Source organism: Festucalex cinctus, chromosome 8 (assembly GCF_051991245.1).
Source record: "Festucalex cinctus isolate MCC-2025b chromosome 8, RoL_Fcin_1.0, whole genome shotgun sequence".
Classification (NCBI taxonomy): Eukaryota; Metazoa; Chordata; class Actinopteri; order Syngnathiformes; family Syngnathidae; genus Festucalex; species Festucalex cinctus.
In genome coordinates, this window is record NC_135418.1 from 8,933,149 (window position 1) to 8,948,583 (window position 15,435).

Below are 15,435 nucleotides of genomic sequence, written 5' to 3' on the forward strand. Positions count from 1 at the left end.
ATATCGTTACATCCCTACTTTATAGTCTGGAAAATACGGTATGTTTCATCATTGACAATCCATTGAATGCCACACGTAATTATCTTGAGTTAGTGAGATTCATTTGTGAAAAGAGGGAAAAGATTAAGACTATGTAACATTCTGACATTGTCTGTTCTGGGTGCCATTAGATCCGATACTGGCGACAGCATGAACGAGAAGCAGCAGCAGACAGAGTGCGGACAGCAGGACTAGAAACAACAGCCAGGGTGTCTGGACTTCGTCCAAGCACTCGATATCATATTGCAGTTCTGGCCTATAACAGCGCAGGCACTGGCCCACCATCACCACGATCCACTGTCACCACGAGGAAACCACGTATGTGTGCTTAACTCTCATGCATGCACAGAGAGTTGAAATGTAGGGATTGACATCATAATCCATCAATTCATTGAATTTTAGGTTCATTTTATTCTTGTTTAATTGTGTTTTACAAGCAACTGGGGCAAAAATAATGGCCACTACTTTATTTAACAATAACTATGTTGCAGTCTAAAGTACAGCATCATATTAACTATGTGAATTTGAGCTCTTTACATGCAGGCCTCAGCTATCGGACAAATCCTATAAACTTAACAGCAGTGATTTTTTCAAAAGAAATACAAATACAAATAAAATATCAATTTAATCTAATTCCCGTCCTTAATAGATTACTTAAGGTTTGGTTTATAATTGACGTTGTCAGGTCAAAAAAACAAAACAAACAAAAAACAGTTTAATTGCAAAAAGAACAAACAGGCAAACAGGTACATGGCTGGACAAAAAACACAAAATCCAAAAGTCCAAAACAAGATTCAAAATACAAAGAAAAACTGGGAATAAACTTGGGTTGTTACTCTCGAGCCTTCCTGCTCAAATCCGATTCGAACAAAAGAAATGGAGGCATGTCAAAGCATTTGTTCCGACAACTGTTTCCGACTTGCCAAATATCACGTGACCGCTGCAAACGAGGGCTCGAACGTCACAGACGTGTCAGCGACTCACGCCGTTTTACGGGAATTTGACAAACCTGCTGTCTTGCAGTCCATTAAAGCCTCCAATTATTCATCCATCCATCCATTTTCTTGACTGCTTATTCCTCACAAGGGTCGCGGGGTTGCTGGAGCCTATCCCAGCCGGCTTCGGGCAGTAGGCGGGGGACACCCTGAACTAATTCCCAGCAAATTGCAGGGCACACAGAGACAAACAACCATCCACACTCACAAGCACATCAAGGGACAATTCGGAGCGCCCAATTAACCTTCCATGCATGTCTTTGGAATGTGGGAGGAGACCGGAGTACCCGGAGAAGACCCACGCAGGCACGGGGAGAACATGCAAACTCCACCCAGCATGGCCGGAGCCTGGACTCGAACCCGTCCTCAGTACTGGGAGGCGGATGTGCTGCCCCCAATTATTTTATATAAAATAGGAAAAGTTATGGTCATTCGGCTCAAATATTTTTTCCCCATTTTTGGGTTATGGAAATCTGTATACCATACAAAAAACTATATCCCTGTTCACAGGCACTGCACCTATGCACACTTTTACGAAATGAGTACATATAATAATGCAGATTTATCATCAACATCTAGAACTAGCCACTTAAAATACTGTAGCATTGTCAGGTATTAAAAATACTGTTTTGAATGCATATGCACAGACAACAATGACAATGACTGACTTCACTTGTGTAAATCAAACTTTAAAAGAACACGATCCCACAGTTGAAAAAGATAGATGACATCCACTCAGATTTTATTGAATGTTTTGAAATGGTGAGGCTGTCACCAAGGAATAAAGCCTTGGCAACACTTAGTTTACAAATACCATGTTTGACCAGCAGATGGGGCTCTACTGCATTGCGTCAAATGCCTGAAAGCAGTGCACCATTTTAGGGCAATTGCCTCAAAAGTAGTTCATTGTTTTGGAAAGATTCTCCAGTCCTAGAATAAAGTCACTAACCAAGGAAACACGACGTGAAGAGGACATGACATGGACAAAATGAGACAATGAACCAACAAGGACTGAAAGGAAGCAGAGAACAAATACACACAAACTAACCAGACAATGAGAGACACCTGGATAAGACACACATGGCTGAGGGAGCTGATTGGATGACACAAGGGACAAACACAGGTGGACGTGATAAAACTTGATGAGACTTTGACAAAGGGAGACACAAGGAAAGCATGCCAATTAAAATGCAACCAAAACCAAACCAACTAAAGCCCTGTTTACATTGCCTTTGTTCCTCAAACAAATCTTGTACAGACAGAACCGTCTCAAGACATGCGAGCGTCGAAAAAGACACCTAGGATGTTTAACGGCTGTAATATATATGCCAAGTCTGGAGTGGCGCTGTCATGCTGACATAGGGAGTTAACGGAAATGTAGAAGAAGAATCAGTGAAGAAGACAAACCACTGATCTGAATAGCTTATAGGCCAAGACTTTTGAAGCCGCGAGGCTGCCATTTTACTCCTCCCAAGAAACGTTTGTCGACATACGATCCTATACATTTACAGTATCGAAATTAGAGAACATTTGAGACAGTACTTGGTAGAAACAGCATGATTTATGTTTTAAATTTGTTCAACATAAACCAGAGGGATTCAGACATTTTACAACTTGCCTTAAAAACATGTACGAATTATATGCTTAATGATGTTTACAGGAGGAAACTTGTATTTTTTTTTTTTATTAAAGAATTATAACTGTAATTCAACAAAGTCTAATATTGGTTTCTAGGAACTGAGCGATAAAATAAAAGGGGCTCTTCAAAGTAGTTTGAACAGTAATCTGCTTGCGAGATGAGAGGAGTAAGATGCCTGCCATGTGGCTTCAACGGCTTGCAATGGTGTGTATGGGCTATTGGCTATCCAGTAATATATACAGATCAGTGAGACGAATACAACACATGAGAAGTCACAATGCCGGGTGATTCAAGTACAACATCATGCAAAGCATTTTGCTGTAAAAGCATTAAACAAGCTAAGGAGGTTGCGCAAAACAACTACGACACGGCTAACTGCCATTGTTGTTGACAGACTTGCGATTCGTGCGCAGTCATGAGAAAATTACGTCATCACCGGAGTAGTAGCTATCCTGCAATAGTATCCACATTGGAACGTACGGGGCGCAGCGTTGCCAGGTGGGAAATATAGGATTATCATAGCATAGACTCAAAAGTATCATATTTTGATGGAAATTATCGTACACCCGTCATAACCAAATACACTGATTGGCGACAGTCAAATATAGTCGTTGTTGTGTTTAAAAGTGCTCACAGGCACTCAAGGCTTCGTTGCGGGTTAACAATCTGTATATATTACTGGATAGGTGGTTTGAGTCTTGCAAGATTTCCTGTTTGAGAGCGTCTCCTGGGGGCGGGCACTTACCATTCAGCCAATCAATGCATAGACGTCATTCGTTTCTCATGCTCAGCAAAGCATGATTGGCTGGTATTATGTCACATGAGAACAGATACTTTCCGGGTTCGCAAAAAAACTGGTAGTTTCAGTATTGCCGGTAATAATACGAAATAGTCAAATTATCGTATCGTACATTTGCCATTTTTTAGGATTATTGATTATACATCGTACAGAGGGTCAAATTATCGTACAAATACGATAATTATCGTACACCTTAAACAACACTGACGGGGCGCGTTTTGAAATCTTTCCACTCTGGAGCCCAGTTTCAAAAGTGTTTGGTTTCAAGCTCCGAAATCTTGACAGACATGTCGACAAGGTCTGTACGGCTCCATGCGGTGAAATTACATCATTTCAGCAACCACGCCTCTCCACATGGCATGCAGACGGTCAGCAAGGAAAAACAACGCAGACGAGCCAATCTGTTGTAAACAACCGTGTTTACTAATTCTCGGTTCTTTGTTCTCTTTTATTTTGTTAAGTGTGTGTACCTTAAACTGTTCTTGTTGGTAGTAATTTTTTTTTTTTTTTTGTGTCAGTGTTCTACTTCTATTGTGGTGAAGTGTTCACATGCTGTAGATGCTCTTTACTGCCCCCTTTAGGCTGTGAGAATATCAGAGAATCACAAATGTATTTATTGGAATGGTTTATTCAGGGTTTACTCGAAAAAATGATTACAAGGAAACTTTTCAAATTCATTTGGTTGAGTTCAACTAATGTAATTGCTTCTTCTTTCAGCTCCGAATCGCCCTCCTGGAAATGTATCATGGAGGACTGATGGTTCATGGGTAATTGTGCGATGGGACCACGTGAAGGCCATGCACAATGAGTCAGCAGTCCTGGGATACAAAGTGAGTGTTCTGCTCTTGCTTCACCAAAAATAGTAAGAGTAAAAATGCATATTTTTAGTGAAGATTCAAGTATTATCCATGTCAATTGATGTTGACTGGGAACTATGCACCTTACATTGTCTATCCACCATAGGGTAACTCACACTTCTGAGGTGTTAATATTATCTGCTAGTCCTACATTAATTTTGTGCATCTGAATGCTACTTAATGCTCTCTTTTCATTATGTATATGCTGGCATCAGGCAGAAACCTCATAATTAAGTCTTTTACTGCCACACGTTATCCAAAAAAACAGCTTTTTGCAACATGGCCCTGGCTGATCTCATACTCTGCTGTCATCTGCTGGCCGATTTCGAGCATTTTAACTCACCTTTCAAGGCAAACAGAATATTGCGTGCATTTATTACATTTACAATGTGAGTACCAAATGAATGATGGAATTCCATTCTTCCATTAGAAAAAAAAATATGTTTCTACCTTATTCCGTTCTTTAGTAATCACCATTTGAAAAGAGGTCATTTGAGTGACATTGGGCGAAAATTGAAAGCTTTTTGTGACAAGATACATTTTTTTGTTTAGTGATGCTCTGTGAATTAGATTTAAAGTGACAAAGGCTTTTTGATCATTCACGTCATCCTTGAAAAACGTTCGATTTAATGTTTCATTGTAATTCCATACACTGGCAGCCCATTGAAAAGAGACACACACAATGCTGCCATCTGCTGGCCATAGTTAGTGGCTGTTTTTGATTCCACAACCCATTGACCAGGCAGCGCTCACTCCACAGACGTTGCACTGCCAATTGATAAAAAAAAAAAAAAAAAAAAAACGTAGATGATGTCATTTGATGTTTATGGCAGCATACATCGTGATTTTACTAAACATTATTAAACGTTTTTGGCGGTCAAATAGTTAAAAACACAAGTAGAAAAGCGTTTTGGCAAAATTCACATTTTTTCCAAAATGCACATTTTTCTAAAATATTGAAAATGTCTTGTTCTCTTTCATGACACAATGTTAATGGGTGGGGAAAAAAGTAATTTTTGGAGTCTCCTGAAAAGTCATGATTTTAGAGATATAAAGGTTTTTGGTCCAACACCAGCGATATAGAGTTTATAGTCAAGTTTATTTACATAGTCCTTCGTTACAAAGGAGTTCACCCCGGGTTTTCACCGGATGCGGTTGCGGTGCGGTTGCGGTGCGGTGCGTCTTGACTGCGTGCTCCGGACGGGTCAATTTTTTTGTCAATCCACACCGGCTCCGCACAGCTGCGGTCCGGCAGCTCCGTCGCCGCCCACTTCCCAACGTGTCTCGCGGGACCGTGCGCGCGCGATCATGTGGCATTTCACAACGACAAACATACAGAAAGTCTGTGCTCAACAGAGAAGCAGAAAGAGAGGTGGACTTCTTTTGATTTAACCTTTTCTTCTTCTTCTGCTATGAGATTCCATGCAGCATCCTTTTTTTGGTTGTCCTTATAAAAAGGATGTGCCGTGTCATATATTATTTTGTGGTTTTCCACCTCCAATATAAACCTCTCCTCGTCCATGTTCGCTGGTGTCTAAACCGTGAATGAGCACATGGCCCGGCGACGCCCACGTCACGTTTTGCTGAAAAGCTTGCGAAATAGGAGCTGGCGAGTGTTTTATTCTGAAAGGTAACCGGAAATTTATTTTGAAACTGCGTCGGTCTTCCTGTCCCTATCGATGTGTTTTGTGCTAGCTTGCCATTTGCCGGAGGCCTACCGCTGGGGCGTCCGGCAAAAATAGAAAATAGGTCGATCCTTGCGGGAGGCCTGCGGCACGCCGCAGCTGAGACGCAGTCGACACGCAACGCACCCGCAAGCGGTGTAAACTGCACCATTCGAATGAATGGAATCTAATTGCTTGCGTCGCCGGACCGCACCGCAACCGCATCCGGTGAAAACCCGGGGTCAATGGACTTCATATGCCCACAGTTGACAAATATTAACGAGATTCACAAGAGGGCAAGGAAAAACTTAAAAATCTGTGTATAAATGTATCAGGGGAAAAATAAAAAACCTTGAGAAGGGACCGCAGATGTGGGGAAAAAAAACCCTTCCAGGATGACCAATGGATGCTGAATGGGCAACAATTTACACAGTATGTGATAATGTAAAAAACACTAGGAGACTGCAAGCTTCATACATACATGCTATTCCTGAAGCTGTGTTGGACCTTAGTAGAGAAAACTACAGAAAATCAAAGCTTTAATCACACTCACTCCCCCCATATGATCACATGGAACATGACACCAGAAACGTTTTGTCTTGTACCTATGAGCTTGGGCACGATCATAACAATAAATTGGTCTGTTAGGGGAAAAATACATAGCTAATTATTAATAACTATTTTATTATTAACCCTCATTCTGATTGAAGCTTTGTATTAGTGAGTAATAAAAAGCATGTACGGTAAATCTGAATCAAAGTTCATATTGATACAATAAGTATTACTCAGCAAACCTTGGCCAAATTTGGAGCTAAATTGAATTTGTATTTGATATGGAAATGACAACACAAATGGCAAAACCTGTAAGACGTTCGAGATATTAATTGTATAATGGATTTATTTTCATTGTTGTAACATTTTGAGTCAAGTTTAAATGACTGAAATGACTCATTCTCTCTCAATATGGCATATCCAATATTCCATATTTATAGTTGTGATGACAGTGCACTAAATCAGGGGTGTCTTAAGTCAGGTCGGAGGTCATTTGCAGTCCATTGTTGAGCAGCCTGCAGCAAATACTAAAAATAATGAAACATGTGGATGACAAACAAGTGAGGGTGTTGTGAACTTGTGTCACCCACATGCCCCATGGGTGTGAAGGACCGAAAACTAGTTTGACTACTAGTACCTTTTTTATGGTCTTTTCAAGTTACAAACAAAATTTTTGTCAAAAGCATGCCTGTAGTTACGTACGTCTTTCGTTATGCGAACCGACTCAGCATTGGCTGTGCGCAAGGATCATACTGTGCGTCTTGACTATTTAACCATCATTGGCTCTGTGCGTAACTCATTGCCATAGTTATGCTGAATTATTTATTTCTTTATTTATTTATTTATTAACTCTTAATTAGACCTCTTTGAGCTCTTAATTAGACCTGAATTGGACGCTTAGCCTGGCAGCAGCGCAAGAAAAGCCTTGCACACCGCTGGGCTAATACAGCACTGTGGGAAAGCCTGTATAGTGTGTGTTCGAGCAAACCATGGAAGGATATAAACTTGAGCTGAGTTTAAAAAATAAAATAAAAAATCTGCCTTACCATTCGAATATATGTTCCCCTGTTTCTGAAAAGCGACCCCAGCTCCGCTTTGCAGAAATTGCATAAAGCTTTATTTTTGTCCCTGTCAAATTAAAGTGACCTTGGGCAAGTTTTTGTTTCTCCTTTTTCCTTTTCCATTGCACCAGTTCTCCTGAGTGTGTTCATCTGCAACAAACACAGAATTGGCCAAACATGTTTCTGGGCAACGGAAATCCATCTAGCCTTCCATCTATTCTTTTCCATTTATCTGAGGTCAAATCGCAGGGGCAGTAACTTTAGCAATGGAGGCCAGATTCTCCTCTCCACAGCCACTTCGTTCAGCATGTAGTCCTGAGGTATTCCCCGGCCAACCGGAAGACAAGTCTCTCCAGTGTGTCGTTGGGTTGTCCCTGTGGTCCTTCACTGGGAAGTAATCAGAACATCTCTCTAGGGAGGCATCCAGGAGGCATATTAACTAGATGCCCGAGCCACCTCATTTGCCTCCTCGATCTGGAGGATCATTGCATCTACTCACACTATCTTTAAGGAAAAGCCTGCACACCGTGCGGAGGAAACCCATTTTGGCTGTGTGGATCTACGATCTTGTTCTTACTGGTCACGACCCATCACTCATGAAAGAACATAGATCGACCGGTAAATTTAAAGCTTTGCCTTCGCTCAGTTCCTTCTTCACCAAGACTGACCATTACTCAACTCAACTCAACTCAACTCAAGTTTATTTATATAGCGCTTTCAAACAGCCTGAACTGTCACAAAGCGCTTTACAGAGCACAAAAAACCCAAACATAAATTACAGAGTCTTCATCGCACCGATCCACCTAGCGATCTCTCGCATGTACAAAACGCTAAGATACTTGAACAACTCCACTTGAGGTAGTATCTCCATCCCAACCTGCAGAGGCCACTCCACCCTTTCCTGACTAGGGGTGTGCTAAAAAAATTGATACGGCAAGATATCGTTGCGGGCCTCATTACAATACACGTATCGATACGCAAGTGTCAGAATCGATATTGCTCGTTAACTTTAAATAGGCAGTTAACATTTGCCTTTGCAGCTTGAATTGTACCTAAAAAATAAAAACCAGCAGCGTCTTTGAAGTTAATTGCCTTCAATTAATGCAAAAAATAGCTCACCAGTGATTGGACACTGTGTCTTGCTAAGAAAAATTAAAGCAGAGGAAGAATATCAACATTTATTTACTTATAAACTTAACATTGCACATGTGTCTTAATGTACCAATTTTCGTATATTTTGTTTAATAAAAAACGAAATAGAATGTGTTACATGAAAAAAATGCTGTTTTTATTTCCCCAAATATTTCAAAATAAGCACATTTTAGAGCTGTAATTTTAATACTTTGATATTTTTACTCATATCGGCTCATGACTATTAATACATTTTCCCGGTGTGTCTGTGAAAACTGCTCCTTGCTCTGCGGCGCGTCCATATTTAGACCAGGCATGCCGCTTGGTGGTAAAGCAGAAGAGCTACTAACAAAAACATTTTTGTCATCCAGCATAATAAACCTTTAGGTATACATATGACAGTTATTATAAAATGCAAGTAAATTAATATGGGGTTACGTATCGCCTTGAAGATTATGTATCGCGATACGTATCGACTCGTGACCCCTGCATCGTGATACGTATCGTATCGTGAGGTGTGCGGCAATACCCAGCCCTATTCCCGACCGAGGATCATGGTCTCAGATTTGGAGGCGCTGATTTTCATTCAAACTGCTGCACACTTGGCTGAGAACTGTTCCAGTGAGAGTTGAAGATCTTTTTGGGAGTTTTCCATACCTGTTAAAGCACGCAAGATTGTAAACTACTTCATTGTGTTGTTATGTAGTTCTGTACATGTGTTGTGCTGTTAATTAAAATTGTTTTCCTATTTTTCCATGTTCAACCTTTTGTTTTAAAATTGTACTTAATATGTTAATTAAAAAAAAGGGTAAGTAAAAGTTTCTGCTGCAAATTGTGTTCATCACGTGCAGCACGACGACAAACAAGTCGAGCTTTATGGTAACCAAAACTGTGTACTTCCATTGTGACAGGTTCTGTACAAGCATGAGGGTCAACCAGTTCTGAAGATTTTGGACATGGCGAAGACATCAGTGAACCTGCCCCTACCCAAAGACAACGGATATGTTGTTTTGGAAGTGCGATCCTGGGGTGAAGGTGGAGATGGACCCGCGCACGAGATTATTGTCTCACGGGATTCAGGTGAATAACCACAATGGAATAGGGATGGAGATGTAAATTGCCACAATATCATCGTCATCATGTCATGATATTAAAAGCAGCACATCTGTTGATAAGGTGAGGTTGTATTCCATTTGTGCAGTTCAAGCACCCTCTGGTGGTTAGTTTTATTACTGCTGTTTAGCTTTAATTAGGTTCGTTAATTATGGTTTGGACACTGCGGTAATTATCACTCTTATTAAACATGACAATAAAATGACAGACAAAACCTATTTCTTTGTCATTCCTGTTATGTGAAAAAAAAAATACAATATTGTGTTTTTCCCTGTATAAGCTTTTTTTTTTCTTTTTTTTTTTAAACAATAGTCTGATTTTTTTTTTTAAATACAGTATTGTGGGCTTTTTTACATCACCAACCTACTCACAATATCATGATAATTATTGTATTGTGAGGTTCATTGTGATAATAATTGGATCGTGACCTGAGAATATCGTTACATTGTTACAATGTCACAGCTTTCTCATTAGTAAAAAAAAAAAAAAAAGTATTATTTAAAATTAAAATACCCTTAAAATTAGGGGTATCGATTCAGATTTCCAGATTCGATTTGATTCGATTCGATTCACAATTTTCGATTCAGTTGAGGAATTCATGCAGTAGCTATTTTAGACAGTCAAAATTACCAATGCTGCAAATAGTAGAAACTTCTTACTCTAATTTAATGCATTAGTAAAAATATGAATATTTACATTAAGAATTGAATCCATTGCAGTTACACTAATAATCTGTTTTATTTAACATGGCCTTATAAAAACAAATAAAAATTTAAATCAATTACAACCAGAGTACAGGCTGTGTAAATAAAGTGACAAAAAAAACTGACACTCACGACATTCACATTGTTGTGTCATCCTACCATCCATCCATCCATCCATTTTCTTAACCGCTTTTCCTCACAAGGGTTGTGGGGGTGCTGGAGCCTATCTCAGATGGCTTCGGGGGCGGGGGATGGGGGGGTGGATTTCGATATATCGATACATGGTTTTACGTATCGATATAGGGATATGAAAAGGCGTATCGATATTTTGAACCCAGCCCTACTTAAAATGTTGCTTTTGACTGCAAACATTTGTCTATTTAAATCTGGATTGGATACACAATGAAGATATCAACAGAAGAGTGCGCTTCTGTCATTATCGGCCCTTCATTTTCAAATGCCCACCTTTTGTCGAGTGATTCCGTACCTTTGGCAAGTGCTTTATGTCGTGAAAGATCAGTACCTGATATTTTGATCTAAAGGATGGGCCCGATACCTGGTATTGGTACTCGCCCATGTCTACTTATATGCATCATATTAAATTGTGCTAAATAGTCTTGTGAAATACTGTGCTTGTCTTTTCCAGGAACTGGCATGATGGTACAGAACAAGGCAACTGTTTACAGTCTTTCACTCCACCTGGTCATTGGCATGTTTCTTCTCACAAATATGTCAGGCCTGTGATTTCTCTCAACTTTTTATTTTACTAACTTTAATTGAAAGCATCTGGTGTCTCAACCTCTATTGGGTGGGAATAGGTTAAAAAAAAAAAGTTATTTTTGTTTTAAAAAACATCAATGTGTGTTTTTAGGGCAAACTCTCGTGTGATATTTCAAACCAACAGGATGATAACGACAAGTGCTTTCACTCTAGACTTCTTACACATTCATACAGTATATTTATACACAACCACAACTGATGTCAGGAAGTGGTTAAGAGTTTCAGCAGGCTACACAAACATTTACCATTTAGGAACTGCAGTTATTTTATCCAGGATGCGATATCTCCATTTTCAGGGTCTCAAAAGTACAGTAATATTTGGATAATGGATGCATCTGATTAAAGAGCCATTAAACATTACATGCAGGTCTGTCTGTACATAAACTTGCATGTCGTGAGTCGGACAGCGTTGGGTGAACAGCATGCGCCGTCTGGTCAATGTATAAATTACTGTCGTATAGTCAGATCAAATCGGTTGGGGAGTTTCCAGCAAATTCAACATGTTGAATCAGCGTTGGGGCATTTGATCACTGTGATTGGCTGTTAGCTAGTGAATCGTCGCACGGGGCAAGAAGAGGAAGCGGCGAACGCGGGTAAACGGTACTGATGGAAAGCCTGGACCATTTTTTTTCCCGCTCATTTTGTGCATCGTCATCCCGCTGTGCCATCCACATTTGAACGTACGATGTTTGTCTGGACAGAAGATCGGGAAGATGACTTTGTCTCTTTGGTTTAAGAGAGACCGGCATTGTATGAGGTTATCGTTAAATGGTTTACCGACAAAGGTATGAGAGCCAAACTATGGCATGACATGGGGACGCGACTGGATATAGATATGGATATTTACTTTTATGTACCATACTGTGCAAAAAGACGGTTTCATTCATGTCCAAAAGAGAAAAAGTAACCGGTATGCATTGTTTACATTTTTATATCCCGCCGCTGTAAAGAGGTTTCCTATTGCCTTCAGGAATAATGACTACCGCTGCCGATGGTATGGAGGGGAATTACATCTCGCCACAGGGGGGTAGGCATCGGTCACATTTGGTCAACGTCGGATTGGTGTATCTCAGCCTTTAGAGCTGAACGACTTTGCTTCAATCACATCTTGCTATTTCAAATCAGTTGTGGTGGTGTATAAAGGGAAACTAAAAAAAAAAATTCAAACATTTGTAAATACATATTTACCGTTTGGCTTTTGCATGTTCAGTCTTAAGCCCAATTCACACTGACTGCGGAACGGACGCGGTGCGTTTTCCGTACGACGGCCGTACGGACGCCGCAAGGACTGCAATTCACACCGCGTGCGTTGCGTGTCCGGAAATCTGCTCCCGACAGACCACAAGATCACGTGGGGTTCACGCTGGAGAGTTGAGTTCATCCAGTAACAACCGTGTATATAGAGTGCTATTTGTAAACAATAGCCACGCTTGGCTGTTGTCACATCGAAATGCTTTTTGGACATTATTTCTGGGACTTCTACCATGGCTGTTCTCCATGGGTAAGTACGTTTTGTGTTTAAATAGTGCCATTTTGTCGTGTTACCGGATTTACCTTAATGCGAGACGCCCGATTTCCTGTCCGGTACGTGTAATTTCTTCAGCTCCATGAAAATCCGCATGCGGTGTCCGGAAGAAATAGAACGCTTAGGGAAAACTTCCGCATCGCCGCAGTCGTTCCTCACCGCAGACGCACCTCACCGAATTTGGTGTGAATGGGGTATATGCCACGGAAGAGGCGTGACTGTTTTTTGCACAACAGTTTGTTTCCGGTTCGGTTTGCGATGTGTGGGCTGCGTCAAAAGGACTTGTGCTTCCGGCTTCGTGCCCCTTGGTTGCGCGTTCGCAACCTGGACCAGAAATAAACTGATGTGCAAAATCACGACCCGCCTCTTCCGTGGCCATTGACACGTAGACTTGAATGCGTTCTATCCTTGCGGCGTCCGTTCCGCAGTCAGTGTGAATTGGGCTTTACTCATTTTTTTTTCCTGATTATAAGCTGAAATAGCTTCTTCCTGTCAGTGGTTGCAATATGGACCATTTTTAATGAGTCAGCTGTCAATCATGCAAGCAAGCGGAGGCCCAAATTTCCAGAGAATGAGCCGTTTCTGGCTGTCCGAATGCACTACATAGCCAAGACAAATGAGAGATCAGGTTGTAGTTCATTGCTCTTTTACAAAGACTTCAGTGTTGCTCTTTTTTGCATAAGCAGTTTGAAAAATGTTGTAAAACACAACCCTTATAATAGCTCACTGGTAGCTCCTGCTAATGTTTGACTGCAATCATACACCATCCATCTCCATCTTTACCACTTCACAATTCACCGTGTCACTGAGAGCAACCTGATCCCAACTGTACCACTGCGCCATCCATGACTAGTCATTATTCACACCATCTGAGATGTAATTCTCTGTTTTGTGTTATTTATTTATTTATTTACTTATTTATTTATTTATTTCTGTTTATCTATTTTGAGGGGAGTTGTACAAAATAATGCATTGTGTTTCCCTCTATTGTCTCTGTTGTTTGATCAATACGATCAATTTAAAAATGCTAGTGTAATGTGTTTTATTTTATTGCAGCTGCTTTTATGCTCATAGGTTGATATCAAGTTCCTGACAGCAATGAAAGGGTGGGCCATTAAAGATTGGAGTTAACAATACCATATATTGTAATCCTATCAGCTTCTATCAGCTCTTTTGTAAAACTTTGTCACATTTATTACATTAGACAGGAAGGTATTGAACTCAAGTATTATGAATGTGTCACTTGATGTTATGTACAGTACAGTGGGCCTCTCCATACTCACGGTTTGGCACCTACGGATACACCTATTCGCTGATTTATTTATTTTTTTATGTTGTTTTTTTTTATATATATTTTTGGTATATAAAAAAACGTGTGTTTCTTTGGAGAGGTTAAAACATTTTTTTCATAAAGAGCATGAATTTTAGCACATATTAACATAAGTTTACACTTTATTGTAGACACCTGTATTTTCTTTAACAATGTGTTTTTTATTTCTTGTACATGAAGCGATATCGAAGTGACCTTGACTGAATAGCCTGCTCGGAATAATCTCCTTTGTTTTCCTCTATCTGACACTCCTCCCAAATTCCTAACGATGCAGCATAAAGAAACTTCCCATGATCCGCACTCTGTCACAGACCACTATCTTGTAGACTGCTCTGTTCGACTTGTGTATAATTGAAGCTTCAAATATAAAGAAACCCAAAAGAAATTGTTTTCCAGACTGTTTCGTTCATCTCGCCGAACTGCTGAAAACTCCACAACATTCTTGGCCCAGCCTGTTCCCTTTCCACCATGACTAGCGGGGATATGCTGTACTTATTTATTTATTTATTTATCTATTTATTTATTTATTTATTTTTTATGTTGTTTCCGTAATTATATTATGTATTGCCACTAATTCTACTACGTTCAGATTCACACCAGAGGAAAAACAAATAAGTTTCTTTGATTACCACAAAAAAATAAAGCCCCAAGCTTCATTGTAATTTTGTTTATATTTTTATAATGCAATAAAAAAAAACAGGTGTTTATCTTAAAACACTTTGTTATACAGCATTCTAAACTCTAAAAATAATTTATTTTGTATGCATTTATTTATTTCACATACAGTGCTCCCGCAAAGTATTCAGACTCATTTACATTTCTCAGTCTTTGTTTCAGAGCAGCCATTTGCTAAATTAAAAAAAAAAAAAAGAAGCTCATTTTATTTTACAGTAATGTACACCCAATTTGACAGAAAGAAACAGAAATGTAAAAATGTTTGCAAATTTATTTAAAAAACAAAGTGAAATATCACATGGCCATAAGTATTCTCATATACTCATATTTAATTAACATGCTGTCACTTTCTTTTTATTATTATTTTAGAAGGTTTAATTCAATACAGTCCGTGTATATGTTTAAATAAACTGATTGGACTTAGGAAAAGTGCACACGTGTCTATATAGATCTTACAGCTCACTGCATATCAGCGCAATTGAGAATCATGAGGTTTAAAGGAACTGCCCAATGAGCTGAGAAACGGAATAGTGGCATGGCACAGATCTGGCCAAGGTCACAATAAAATAAT

General features: G+C 39.7%; 1 protein-coding gene across 1 annotated transcript in view; it reads left to right on the forward strand.

Moving 5' to 3' along the window:
• The window catches only part of cntn2 (contactin 2), a 45,421-nt gene extending 30,847 nt beyond the window's left edge, over positions 1-14,574 (forward strand). Inside the window, exons 20-23 of the mRNA XM_077529276.1 lie at positions 171-357; positions 4,190-4,302; positions 9,649-9,817; positions 11,201-14,574. Coding sequence (XP_077385402.1) covers positions 171-357; positions 4,190-4,302; positions 9,649-9,817; positions 11,201-11,298 — 567 coding nt within the window. The 3' untranslated portion in view covers positions 11,299-14,574. The remainder of the gene's footprint in view (positions 1-170; positions 358-4,189; positions 4,303-9,648; positions 9,818-11,200) is intronic.
• Positions 14,575-15,435: the final 861 nt, after the last annotated feature.